This window comes from Strix uralensis, chromosome 3, assembly GCF_047716275.1.
Source record: "Strix uralensis isolate ZFMK-TIS-50842 chromosome 3, bStrUra1, whole genome shotgun sequence".
NCBI classification, from domain to species: domain Eukaryota; kingdom Metazoa; phylum Chordata; class Aves; order Strigiformes; family Strigidae; genus Strix; species Strix uralensis.
In genome coordinates this window covers 80,048,231-80,063,114 of record NC_133974.1, presented here as the reverse complement: position 1 = coordinate 80,063,114, position 14,884 = coordinate 80,048,231, and the positions used below count along the sequence as shown (strand labels likewise).

General features: G+C 38.9%; 1 protein-coding gene across 1 annotated transcript; it reads right to left on the bottom strand.

The window, feature by feature from the left end:
* Positions 1 to 1,461: 1,461 nt before the first annotated feature.
* Positions 1,462 to 12,033, bottom strand: CCR6 (C-C motif chemokine receptor 6). Its single transcript, XM_074864803.1, has 4 exons — positions 11,949 to 12,033; positions 8,651 to 8,757; positions 4,949 to 5,024; positions 1,462 to 4,067 (listed from the first exon to the last, which is right to left on the bottom strand). Exons 3-4 carry the CDS (start codon positions 4,955 to 4,957, stop codon positions 2,982 to 2,984), a joined length of 1,095 nt encoding a protein of 364 aa, XP_074720904.1. The 5' UTR covers positions 4,958 to 5,024; positions 8,651 to 8,757; positions 11,949 to 12,033; the 3' UTR covers positions 1,462 to 2,981.
* Between the last annotated feature and the right edge of the window lie 2,851 nt (positions 12,034 to 14,884).

Sequence of the window (14,884 nt, the reverse complement as noted above, 5' to 3'; positions counted from 1 at the left end):
TGCTGAACATTGCACAGTGGGGTTCTCCTCCTCCACTGCTTTCTCTCTGAACTGGTCTTGCTCTTACCTTTCAGTCGATTTTTAAAAAAATGCTAAGAAGGTATTGCATGTAAATTAATTTTTTAACTACCCACACTTCCATTCCGTAGTTGCCCTCAAAATTTGAGTGAGAAAGCCAGAACCTCATGGGTTGGAGCTGCAGTTCTATCTGCTCAGCAGCCCCTTGAAAGCCCATCCTACCCTTCATCCCTATTTGTCCCAGAGGCAGATCATTCATGGAAATTAAGATTTCAGCTGTTATCTCCAGTGGGATTTTTAGCATGGCCTTGACATCAGCACAATTCATACCCTGAACACTGTTTTAGTCCCACACATGCACCACATTCCCCTTCCCTTAGCAACACTTCTCACCCACAAGAATTGGGGAACAGCTGGGTACATTTTCTACTTTTCAACGTAATTCCAGTGAGCATTTTTCCCTCCCACAAGACAGCAACCAAGAGGCTCTGTTGCCTCCCACGTGAGGCAGATGTCCCACCACCACTGTTTCCTAATCGCCCGGGTCCCTCATGGTTACCAGGGGCTGGCAGAACCATGAGGCAGCCTGGAGCCAGGCTTTAGTCTTCTGCCCCTCCTCCCTCACATCCCTCACCCCCGAGGGAGGATGCCCTTTCAGCCAGGAATCACTTCACGATGGCTATGGCACACTCGCCCTGCCCCAGGACTCTCCCTCTCTGCCTGGGGTCTGTCAGCGAGCCCCCTCCGGTGGGACGGTGACAGTGACAGGGTCAGTGACTACCCCTTGGCCGCCATCTTGCCCCCCAACCTCACCTAACGGCCATTGAGGCAGTGTTTGGGTTGTTCGGTGGCTAAAGGCCAATGCAGGCATGGCAGCAGGGCCAGCAGGAGGGTTGGGGGTATGCTTTCAAGCCTCACGGAGCTCTGACCAAGAGCCACCACAGTGCTCGGTGGACTTCAGCCATGGACTTCGCACCCTAAGGCACGGTTCCTCATGCAGCCTCTGAGGGAGAGACACGACATTGTTCAGATTTGAGAGATTTTACACTGAATGTTTCAAGGTAATACATGTAGCAAGAAGCTTAGATCCAAGGAGCTTTTTAACTTTTCAGTTACATTTTTTATTTGTTGAATTCTCTTCCAGAAAATCATCAGTGCTATATACAGCAAATGCATGCATATGCATTTACATAATTTTGTATCATATTCTTGCCTAAGTTGCTATTCAGTCATGATAAATGTATGCAATTTTTATCACACCTGGCACTGATATTTAAAAACCTCACACTGCACTGTAAACAAGGATGGATTGCACCAGCCAAGGCAGTACTAGTTTTGTGTCGTGCTATATCAATGCACTTCCTCACAGGATCTTCAACTCCAGCACTGTCCTTCTTGGCCTTTTGCATTGCCACTGAACGATGTGGTTAGTGATCCAAGCTCCACTGTCTCTTCAGTTGTGAACTTTAAAAAAAAACAACCAAGGAAAACAGCAAGCTGCAGATTGCATGAATTTACACAGCTGTAGGAGTGTAATGTCCCACACAACAGCAAATCCAGACACTGTCATGGTTTATGCTCCCATTGCAACAGAACTGCAAGAGGACTTTTAGGTACTTCAGCAGGCTGCTGGTGCTTCTCTGCTCCATCCTGCCTCTCTGCCCTCCAGCTCTGACTCCTGTCTACCTCTCCATTCCACCATGACTGCTACAGTGTGGTGAAGCTCACTCAATGAGCAGAAGATCCACTGAGAATTTGCTGAAAAGTCATGGCTGGGTAAAACTAATTGCATTTATTATAAATATTTTTATATTCATAGTGAGTTAAATGCTGACTCAGTAAAAATTCTGGCTGAATTAAGTCAGATTTTGGTCTTATTTTTAGATATAGTCTTTAATAATTTCTGAAGCTAATAAAGTAAATTTCATATAGGCATATTTGTGCTGGTAAATCCATTCCTAAGGAAACTTTGTTAATGGTAGTATCATGTTTTGTCACTGATCAAGTTCCAGCAAAAAGTGTTGGAAAAATTGCAGTTCTGTACAGCTTGTCACCTTTTAAAAAGTAGAGTGTGATTTTCGGCTAGAAAGAAAAAACTTTTCACAAAGAGATGTTCACCAGATTGTCAGCTTTGATGGATTCCAGCACCTGAATCCTGTGTCAAATGAAGAGAAGAATCTCTCAAGCAAAGCTCCATTCTCTGTTCAGAAGATAATCTCAGGAGGTGTCAGAAAACTTTTCTGTGGATATTTCAGTGTTCTCTTTAATGAATAATTTTATATTTTTCTAATATTCTTTTTAGTAGACATGTTCACTGTTGGCTTTGACCAGCCTCCACCTTGGTGTAACCAACTCCTGATGAGCAGGTGGAGTGTAGAACTGGGCAAAGATTTAAAAGAACTAAGGCCAGCAATGTCAGCAGCCTTGAGCCTGTTTCTTTATTTCTGTTTGCTTTCCTTGCTGTGCTTTGATCAAAATGCCATCTCTTTAGGTTAGTATTGTCACAGCGTGACCTGTCTGCAACAAAGAAACACTGGAGACCTACACTTATATAGGATTTCCAGATAGAAGTAATTAACAGATACAGCATAAATGTAAGTAGAATGAGCCTGGACATAACCTGATTCATTTACTTAGTGCTTTTGGGATATTTCAGTGATGTACGACAGAGGAGATGCAATTTTTCCTTAGCAAACAAGGAGGATTCCTCTGTAAACTTCACTTTCCTGATAATTCTAAGAGAGTGCACTTTAGAATAGTGTGAATGTTAAGAGAGGTGAATAAGAATTTTCCACAGGACAGCATTATTCTTTTATCTTAATTATTTTCCTGAAGGGAGTTGTAGATCATGGGAGCTCCCTTACAGGTGCAGAGAAGTCCAGATGACTTACTGTCAGTCACAGTGACTGATTTGGGTTGCTCGGTGAGAAGAGTCCCTCAGTAATAATGTTGTTCAAATTGTATTATATAGTAAAAGAAGATCCATTGTCAGTCAGAATTTCACTAGTCTGTCTTGAATGATAAATATCAGAGTTTGTCCTTGAGCTACGTTTATTGTATTTCTTGTATCTCATGCACCATAGGTCCTTCATTATCTTCACAAAATAACTTCTGAACTTCACTCCAATAAATGCATAGAGCACAGGGTTCACGCAACAATGTAAAAACGCTATGGCTTCAGTGGTGTATTTTGCATAGGCCATTATCTTGTCATTGTCACAAGATTTGTCTATCTTGCCCATATTTACAGCTGTCACAAGAAGAACAATGTTATAAGGTACCTGGCAAACTAGGAAAACAGCTACAATTAATACGATTACACGGATTGCTTTGTTTCTTTTGGAATTCTGAGCTTGTTGTAAGGATTTGACAATGAATGTATAGCAAAAAATCATGAACACGAAAGGTATAAAAAATCCAAATCCAACTTGTAGACACAGCAGTAGTGATTTCAGCATTGTGCTTTCAGACATTCTGTCAAATCTGTGATCACAAATCTCTTTGGTTTCATTGGTAGAGAAACTGTAACTTTCACTGTATAGAAAAGAGGAAGTAGAGATTAAAATTGATGATACCCACACGACCAAACAAATTAGTTTACTATATGCGAGCGTCCTTGCCCTGAGTTTAAATGACTTTGTTGCTTGTACGATAGCAATGTATCGGTCCACGCTGATAAAGGCCAAAAGCAGCATGCCACAGCTGAAGTTGATCGCATAGATACCTCTGGTCATTTTGCAAATGAAATCACCAAAAATCCATTCATCAGCAGCATAATTCACTGCCCACAGTGGGAGAGTGAGAACAAACAGTATGTCTGCTATAGCCATGTTGAAGAGGTACACATCCGTCATGGACTTGGTTCTTTCATATAAAGCGAAGGTCATCACTACAAAGATGTTACCAACTAGGCCAATGATACAAATCAATGAATACGCAACTGGCAGAAATGCTTTTGTGAAGTTTCTGACTTCCAACTTAGAACAAGGTTGTGTGATTAGAGAAGCATAGTCAGAATAATATGGATAATCTGTGGTACAAGGGTCCGTCTGTAAAAAAGAAGATCACCATTTAACACATAGCTGTTAATCTCTAATTTCTATATGGTAGAAAGATGATAGATAACACAGTCATACAAATACAAGGTACTTTGAAAATCTTGTGCTAATTAGTATACAAGTATTATATGGCTTGCTGATTTGAAATGAAAGTGACATTTCCCTTGTGATAACTGTAATACTTCTGTCCAGTCCTTCCAATGTCTCAGCTTCCAGACTATATCAATCTCAAGACAGTCCACATCACTATTGTTTCCTCCAACTTTACATGTTTTGCACTGTTTCCACCAACCACACACACCAATTACAAATGCATTTAACACTGCAGAGGAGACTTGTAAGAACTAACTAGAAAATTTAATAAAATCTTAATTAAAATATGAACATGGAGATAATCGTTTTGGATGGCCTAAAGGTTTCCATCTTTAAATACACTGTGCAGAAAGGATTGTCTGCCATCACAAAAAACTCTATAGTGTAGAAGTCTGAAGTTGAAGTAGGGGTCTAGACTTCCTTTACCATCAAGGGAAGGGAAGAGGCCTTTCTAGCATGATGTACATTTCATACTAATGTAGCTTGTCTAAATCAAGTCCAAAAATGATTTCTTCTCTCCACTCAGCTAGACAGGCAACCCAGGATGGCTAGCCTGAGACACAGTTACCTGCACCACAAACACCAAACCTGTAGTTACATTAGGAGAGTGCAAACCCAATAAACAGTGTGCTTTGACAGTGAAGTCTGCTATCAGAAAAGTCTCTTCAGCTAAACACTCCTGAGATTAGGGCATTTGGACTAGCAGCCTTGAAGATCTGGGGTGTCCAGAGTCATTGCTTTATTGACACATTAATATGGTTTATCAATTAAGTACTTACAAAATTCATTTTGGCAGTACACTGCTCAGAAAAAAAATATGTTGAGAAGAACTTCAATATACTTTCCCAAAGATTTCTGAAAAGAAAATAAAGTCAATTGGATTGGGAAACCAGCACAAGAAATGTGAACAAGTAGAAAAGCACAATTGGAAATAAAACATTTATTCAAAGAAGAATCTCATCACTTCAACTATGTCAACAATACACAGGAGCATCTCAACAAATCACACATCTCTGCAGCACAACATGCACTTGTGAGAAGTGGATGGTTTGTATCAGTATCATTAAGAACACAATTTTACATATGGAATGTTTATTCATAGAGCTAATAAATGTTATACAAGAATATGTGACTCTTAATTCACATTGACTTTGCACCACAAGAAATTAGATTAGATTAGAGTAAGTTTTACTTACAGAAATACTGTAGGGCAATGGCAATTTTGAGGGAAATATGGAACAAATAAACAGCACCACCTCAGTATACTCCATAACAGTAATACAGCACTTCAACTTTTTTTTTTTTACTCTGTTTTATCAGAGTATCTCAGCACTTTTAACGTCACATTACTTGTCCTTTTTTGTTACACTAGTGAGGTAAATTAAGAGTGTCAGAATAATTGCTTCTTATAGTGTAAAGGATAGTATACTACATATGAACAGACTGAGCACTAGTGTTGTTTTGTCTTTGTTCAGTGTGCAGATCTTTGAGTTATAGATGGCACTCTATGAAAATAATTTATTTTCTTTATCACTGTATTTTACAAATGGTAATTAATTAATTTGCACAACACCCCATGGCAAGGAGGTATTGTTACCAGTATCCACTTGAGATGTTCAGTTTGAGACACTTGCCCCCCCCCTAACATTGCTTTTAAGAGTGCTTAGCATTATGAAGGACTTCAGTTATGTAAAGGATTAAATCCATTGACTCTGGTTGTAGCCAGGCTCAGACTTCTGCAAATCAGACCAGAGTCTGAAGTCCCTGCTCTCATGAGATCCCACCTGGAGTACTGCGCTCAGCTCTGGGGTCCCCAATATATGAAGGACATGGACCTTCTCAAGTGGGTCCAGAGGAGGCCATGAAGATGATCAGGGGGCTGGAGCACCTCCCTTATAAGGACAGGCTGAGAGAGTTGGGGCTGTTCAGCCTGGAGAAGAAAAGGCCCTGGGGAGACCTAATAGTGGCCTCCCAGTACTTAAAGCGGGTTACAGGAAAGATGGGGAGGGACTCTTCATCAAGGAGTATAGTGATAGGATGAGGGGTAATGGTTTTAAACTGAAAGAGGGCAGATTTAGATTAGATATAAGGAAGAAATTCTTTACTGTGAGATTGGTGAGTCATGGGAACAGGTTGCCCAGAGAAGTTGTGGCTGCCCCCTCCCTGGAAGTGTTCAGGTCAGGTTGGACGGGGCTTTGAGCAACCTGGTCTAGTGGAAGGTGTCCCTGCCCATGGCAGGGGGGTTGGAACTAGATGATCTTTAAGGTCCCTTCTAACCCAAACCGTTATATGATTCTATGAAAATGGGGAACATGCCATTCGTGGCCACATGCACAAAGCTAGGCTTAAATGACTTGTTTAACCACACACAGGAACCCATGGGCAGGAGATGCAGTTCCTCGGCATTTCCCTGCATGGGTTCTGTCATCCTCTTCTTTCCATTAGCTGCTCTGTGAGAACAGCACATACCAGCAATGCAGTAATTGCAGGGACTGGACAACATGAGATCCCATATTTGCTAATGCTGTGAATAGCAGTTTCATCTAGAGTTTCTCTGCTTTTTGTTAGTTGTGATGCTAAATAGGAAGTGTGCATGGGTCAACTTTAAGTCTAGATAAACAAATCCTTCCTGTTTGGGAATTACCTGAATTTTGAAAGAGAGAGAGACAGATAATCTGCAAAAGTGGGGCAGATACAGTCCAGATATAACTGGGAGTTGGGGGAAGGAAAGGACTGAACACTCTCCAATAGCATAATGAGGATGAGACTCTCTATGACTCATGTGGAGAGGCTGGCTCATGACAGAGGGCTACAGATGGGTAAAGACCCATACTATGCGATGTTGCTTAAGCATCACAGCTTCTCTGGCTTTCCTGCCCTTTAAATAAATCTTTAACCACTTCTTCAGCTTCCTCTGCTGTCTTTTCAAAGCTGATTTTTAGAAGCTGTGGGAATATGGCAGACTGAAAATGCTTGAACACCTTCTGAAACAAGCTTTAAACAATTTAGTTTCTCTCAGACGTGCAGAGGTGTATAAGGCAAGCAGGTAGGTTGCACAGTTCACCTGGGTCTGTGGTCCCCTCGCCCATCTTTGAGTGACTCTAGTCTCCATCTCTGCTTTACCCACCCTTGACCCCAGCCAGCCAGACACCCATGCCCTTGCTTGGTGTTTGTTACACTTTGCACTTGGCAGCAACTGCAGTAACTCTTCAATTAGACAGCACTAAAGTGGTACCTGTCTAGGTTATTATTTTAGAAACTCTTATTGTTGCAGGGAAAATACCTTTCTAAGTATCTGTCATGTATATATCTTTCTAGGATACATATTTCATGGTTAAAATATACAAAGAGAGCCTGAGAGCATATATTCCCTATAAACCAGTCACTCTTCATTCCACTTAGCCAAAGCCACTCCTAAATATTAGTATAATGTGTGGAAGGAAGAAAAGAGGGTGAAGGCATTTAGAAGAAAGGGAGAACGAGTGTTTCCTACAGCCTGCAAGAAAGAGAGGGCTAAGAAAGGAGATCTCTTCAGATTAGCACTGAAGAAGGGATCTCTATTCCTCAGAAGAGCTTAGCAGAAAGTCTGTAGGGAACAACAGCTACTCATCATGGGAGAGCTGTGTGTTCTCCCAGATGCTACAGGAATTCACAAAGGCACTACCAGTCACACATTTATTCAGAAAAGGACTTCCACTGTCCAGCAAAAGCTTATTGAAGATGGTTGGTACGAGAGTAGTAGAGAAGGACTCAAACTGAAACCAGATTTGCAGAGATCAGATTTAGGACCTGATTTAAATCTCTTGAGCTGATTTCCTTTTCTGATTTTAAAACAGCATTCACTGAAGTTATTAAGAAGATGCACTGGCTGCAAAGGAAGTTGAATCAGGACTCCTAGAAACACAAATTTGTTTTCAATTTAAATCTTTCTAACAGTCTTTCAATAGGCTCCTTCAGAATTTATAATCTGCTTATTTATGGCTTTATTTAGCATTAATGTATTGGGTAATTATAAACAATAAATTTCCGTATATATAAGGGAGTGTGTGTGTGTGTTCCAACATTGTTTATATATTACATATGGGCATGTCTATGCATGTGCCCTCAAACATACTTATGTTTTGAATTTTAAATATATAAGCCTTGCATTTTTTAGCTTACTATTTTTCCACTTTATCCACATTACCATATTTCTTTTCACCATGAAAGCAATATGTGAGTATTTAAAAGTAAGACTGAACTACAATCTTAAATATGAATACATTATTTGAATTATACAAGCAAAAGACAATGGATAAAGAAACACCTCAGGAAAAAGACAGATTTCTATAAGCAAAAAAATTCTCAGTACTTGGAGGGAATCAATAAGTATTTTTTAAGCATTGCCCACCATTGTAATCACACTCCTACTTATGTGTTTGGTTTAATACATTCATCACACATACATACATTACAGATTCCTATTTTATTTTAGTACTTACCAGATTTGAAAATTGTCTGAGGATCAGGTGAAAGAGGATGTGTGATTCTGTTACATTCTTTTGTGGCTGCCTCAAGCACATTTACCATCAGCCTCAACAGGAGTACACTTTCAACAAGAAATAACAGCATTAGTTAAAGGTACAGAGTTAAATTGAAATAATCACCACTTCCTCCTGACAAGCAACAACAATAACCTGCTTTTTTTACGTAAAGGAAGATATTTAACCTTGTCTGTGTTGGAAATATGGAAACTGGAGGCAAGTCATTTACTAATTAGGCTACCTATGTAATGATATTATTTTTAAAATATCAAGTTGGCATTAGAATCATAAAAAATGCTCAAAACACCTCCTGATTGATGGCCTATTTTTGCAAAGGGTGAGCTTAATGTCAGGCAGATGAGCAGTTTAATTATTAATCATTTAAATCAAGAAGATCACTCACAATAGAACTGCAAAACTGAGACAAGTGTTAATTACAGAATTGAATAATAGCTGTTTTCTGAAGAAAAAATAATAATATGGTATATCTCAAGGTGCACATTATCCAAATGTTTTGCCTGAACTGCTAACACAAAATATGTAATTGGCCAGGTAAAGAAGGAAAATGCAATTTTATTTACCTGTTTGGCACAAACATTTGCTGTTTGTGTGCATGCTGTTCAGGTCTGTCGTTAAAGCTAGTAGGAGCTAGACATGGAAATATTTTATTTTATGATTCCTGAATTTTAAAAGCTAGAATAATTTCATTTTTCAGACCTTAGTTTCTGATGACAACCTAGATGTTTGCATTAGCAGGAAAAACAAAAACTCGTAAAAACACCCCTCAAACTTCTTACTTATTTTAGAAATTGTGTATGTGAGCATTCAGTTGCAGCTCATGATCTCATTAGAGACACCAGATGGCATTAGTACAGGCAGCCTTGTAAGATATGATTAAATTAATAGAGCACTGGACCTAAAGAAAGGCAGGCTGACAGATGTCAGGCTTGGTTTTTTTTCAAAACTGAGCATATCACAATAGCAATGGCTCCCTAGCAGTTTAAGTATGGCGCTGCTTTCCACTAACCATGCCAAGTGAGTGAAATAAAACTGCTGCATAGTGTCAAAATGTGACTTGGTAGATTTAAAGTATCATGTTGTAATGGTTCATAATCATTTAAGCAGGCACATTTCATTTTCTTGATGGCTGATTTTTATGAGATCTGAGACCTTGACTTCAGCTATGACAAAATCCCAACATATTTGCATAAAACAACACAGAGATACTTAAAAACCCTGAAATGTGAGTATCTTTTTTTCCTATATGTGTGTGCATATGTGGACACAGTGCATGAATGTTTTGATTGTTACTGCTGAAAAGCAATCTTCACTGTTTAATGCATACAAACCAAAAAAAGTGTGAAATCTATCTGGATTGTGACTCAAATAACTTCAGTGGGCTCACTATAATATTAATTTGGCCTCCTTATGGCTGTTTGAACGAAACCGTTCCCGATCATCACAGATCTGGGGAAGGTTATGATTAAATCCATAAAGTAGTTGAGCATTTGAAATATGGTTTGCTAAAGTCCAGTTACATGGAGGAAAGATGACGTGTGAGTTTCAATGCAGAGAAGAAGAGGTAAAGATAGATAGCCAAGAGGAACAATTGTAGCAGATGACTAAGATTATCTCCATTTTAAAATGCTATTGACAAAACAAACTAGCAGGACCAGGGTGCAGCAATGGTCAAAAGACAGATTCCTGAAAGCTGCAAGGATATCAAAAAACAAGGCATAAGGCAGATTTTCTTCTCCCCAGGTGTCTGCATCTGGCCATCTTCAGAAGTAGGACATGGCACTGGATGGACCTTTGGTCTGTGGGACAGTTTTTCCATTCTTAGCAGTCACCATGCTCAGCAATGTATCTTAACTGTCTGAAGCAGTGCAGACTTAGTGACTTGCAACAGTTGCTGAAGGACACCTATGATTTAATTGGCCTATGAAGATGAGCAAGGAGAGCTGAGCTGTTGGTCAGTGTGAGAGGACAGCACAGAGGGGAGGGTGCATGAGCCATGATGTGGTGAAGGTGTTAAACAACTGCACTGTATTTTGGTTTTCTACTTTAAGATGATTGGCAAGGTGCCCAGATCTTGTGAATCTTTCAAGACATCCTTAATCACAGTAGTGAAGTACTTTTCACTGTATTATTTATTTCATAATTCATAACAATTTCCATCATTAAAACTTCACAAGTTTTCAGGCCACCCTTTTGACCTTTGCTAAGAGGGGCTTTTACTTTTTTTAAACTATGTTTTTATACTGTTTTGCTAACTTGCTGTTCTTATTTGCATGTCAAAATGTAGTAATGGAAATAATCTAATTAACTTAATTTGGGCTTCAGATGAGGGTCCTAAGGTATTTTCTGAACTTTCTTGGAAAGAAAATACAAGTTTAATTTTTAAATCTCCTGTCCCTCAAGTGCTGCAAGGAATAGTACATTTGCTCTTGATAAGCTGAGGTGCATATATTTTTTGTAATAACATAACTGTATATAGTAGCCTAGATCCCGTTTACAGACAACTCACTTTCTGTCTAAATGCTCTCTGAAGCAAGCCACTCATTCCTGCTCACAGTGTCTGACATTTTGAAACGTGGGCTCAAATCCTGTTAAAAACAACAAATTCAGAGTAGGTGCACATTCTATGTCGATAAAAGAATTTGCCAGTATTTCACTGTGGGCCTTTTAAGTGCTTCTTTCTCATAACTCTGGGACTGAAGAGACAGATCAGTGTCTTGCAAAGCAAGCTGCATTACATAAAGACAAACCTAGCCCATGGCAGTCATGTTAACTGCAAATAATGAGTAATAGAAGTAGAAATTCCCTCTGTATTACAAAAATGGATGTGATTTCAAGCCACCAACCACTTCCATGAAAATTGTAGTCCACATTCAAACAAGCACTTCTGCTGCTAGTAACAGCTTCCAGCATCTCTCTCAGACAACAACATACTTTGGGAGATTAGCCCATGAAGCAGCTGGATATTATCAACACTGTTTCATGGAATGAGAGTCATTAAAAGATAAATCATAATTTTAATGGTTAATTAAAAGATAAATCAGAATTTTAGCTTATCCATTACAAAAAACTATTGTTCATCTTGTTCGGTATTCAGGTGTTTTCTAATTTAAATGTACCTCTGCTTTTAGTCTGCAATATATTCAATATTCAGCATGAATAACAATCTTTCAGAAGGTGAAGAATTCACCATGTAGGTGAATGCTAAAGTTAATACATGGTAGCTAGTCCAACTTACCTTCTCCGAACGTTTTCTTTTGACCCAGTTACGAAGCTCAGACAGCCTTCCTTGCAGACGCTTTGTGCTTCACCTTCATGCTGTGACAAGTGGAAAGGGTTTTTTTCCTTTTAGCACAACTATTTGAAAATCCACGTTATGTAAATGAAGCCCCCACATGTAGTTAGTTTTTGTTCATATGTTAGAGCTCCGAAAGGAAATCTACTCTCGTTTAGCTAATATGGTTATTGTGGTTTCTCAAATCTCACCACATGTTAGTTTTCTGCCACCACTAATTAAGGAAAGAAAATACTGAAATATAAGGAAAACAAAACCAGCGTCTGAGTTATTCCAGAATCCCCATGTTTCTTCTGGAATGACTCAGAAAGTTGGGTTTTCTTAATTCTAAAAGAAAGACAGCATCCACCCCACACACTGTTCCATCATGCTTTAATGTTCATTCAGTTAAATTTAGATCAGTCTGATCTGATTCAAAAATCTAGCCATCAGCTGAGGTTCTGGTCTCTCCATCATTCTTTCAGACTACCAAATGTAAACTATATATTTACATTCTGGTTGTTTATATTACCAATTTAATTTTTTTTAACATTACTGTCCTATATTGTCAATATATTTTTTCTTATTAATTCTTTCAAACTTTCCTTCTTTTGTTTACATCTGGCTTTTCACTCCTTGTCAAACATGCTTTTTCTGGTTTTGGTATTTCTATATTTAGTTTTTTGTTCTCCCTATTTCTTCCTCTTTCTTTGTTCGGCTTTTCTACATTTCTCTTATTTCTATCTCTTGTTGTCTTCTTAATTTCTTTCCAGCATTACATTTTGTAGCACCTTTGACTTGCTTCCCCTTTGATCTTTTTTGTTCACATTTTCAGCCTCACTCCCACCTGATTCTGTCTGCCCCATCATTCAGACACAACCCTCCTCACTCATTATGAGATGTCAGGGACTGAAACAACATGATCCCACCACTGACATCCATCCCACATTGACTGGTATCCATCAATGTTTTAATTACTTGACCACTCTGTCAAACCAGTTAGAGAAGACAGAGCCCACCTAAGGCCTTCTACAGGGTTTTTGCCACAGGATCAAATAGGGCTCAGGAGATGAAATGGGTAAGGGTTGTAAACACTTGGGAAGGAGAGGGACTGCATAATCAGTGTTTAGCTCTCACCCCTAGCCCAAGACATATGACTGCATTTGTAAAAACTCACAAACCACCAGTTTTCTTTCACCAATGTGCCTGCTATTTTATTCGAAAATGGAGGGAGACTAAAAAAATTGATGGGAAACAGTTTGCTGGTCATGTGAAAACAGTAAAGATTCAGAGGTGATTTTTTCTCAGACTGAACATGGAATTTCTGAAGGAGGAGCACAGTCATACTCAGAGCACTCCTCTGCTTCACTGCAGCATCACTTCTTAGAACCAGACTAACTCCTAGCTGGCCTGGCTTCCAGAAAGAAGCATAAAGAGCAGTAAGTATATCCTCCCATTGATAATCACTGGCTTCAGAAAAGCTGGTTAAAAATATTTTGGTTTTTGACTAAATGTTGATGAAACAAAAGTTTTGAACAAAAAAACTGTCAGATTTTTTATGGAAGTTTGTATAGCAAAAATGTCAATTTAGAAAAAGCACCAAGATGCACAGGTGAGTTACCATACAATTATTTATGCTTTTATTCTCTTTTGTAGCATGAGCTTACCAATCAGACTATGTTTCCTAGCTTTGGATAAAGTAGGCAATGAGTAATGTCGTTCCATGGTCTAAGGTCTCACAGAAGCCTAGACAAGAAAAGGATTGGTATTCATAAGAAACAACAACTCCCATAAGAGAAGCATTAACACATTTCAATTTTTCATCAAAATGTTTTTGGGATAGCTAAAGTAATTCTGAAGGAAGTATCTGTTTATTCAAATCATGCTTTTTTCCATTAAAACAACTTGAGCAGACAATTTCCTATCAGTTATACTCCTTTAATTTAAGAACTTCTACCTGAATTATGTTGTACTTGGTCTGTTTCCTACTATTGCCCTTCAGCTGCTTATCTTAAAGATGTTTAAGAACCTTTTCTGGTGAAAGCGTCTCCCAAGGTTATGCCAGAAGTAATGAACATGTACAGTGATGAACAGAATGATATAATATTCATATTGCCAAAGGGCAATTGAATGAAAATGCCAGGCACTCATAATCTTGTTTATCTACCTTCTCTGCCCACAAGAAACTATTATACAGATCAGAAAATATATGTTTGTTCCTGAAATCCCAAGGAAGAAAGTATAATGAGTCCCAGTCCATTATTCTCCACCACCTGTGCAATGCTTTGCATACAGCTGTGCATCACCCAGACGTTTTCTCTTCCTCAGTGGGAAGAGAATGCTTTCATTGTAAGTGTCCTTTCTGAGGTCATGGAGGGGGAAAGTGGCTTCATTCCCGTGTCTCCCCTGCCAAGTGGAGATTTACATATCAGAAACACCTATTACAACATTCTTTGATCCCATCTGGGTCAACAAATCCATGAAACCAAGCCCATGTTACTGCAACAATTACACAATGTGTCATTATAAGACCAAGCTTAACACTGAAAGACTTAAAACCAGATTCTTGCTAAAGTGGATCTGATTTCTTTTAGTAAAATATATCAGTACAAAGCAGACAAAATATTTCAAAATATTTCCAAATAACTGCAGCCTTCTGAAGTAAATGGTCCCCTGCAAGAAAGTTCTGCTGAATTGCCTGCCAATGTATGACTAATTTATAGTAGGATGCAGAGGACAAGTGAGTTTTCATATCAGAAATGCTGCAAACACAAGACAAAGAGACAAGCAGAGTTAAATATGCAGTTGCTGACATAATTTCTATGGTTTTGATGCTGTAGTCAGACTATAGCATTGTGGTAACGTTTTTTTTCTTGCTCACTCAGTCTCTTAGTCTCTGT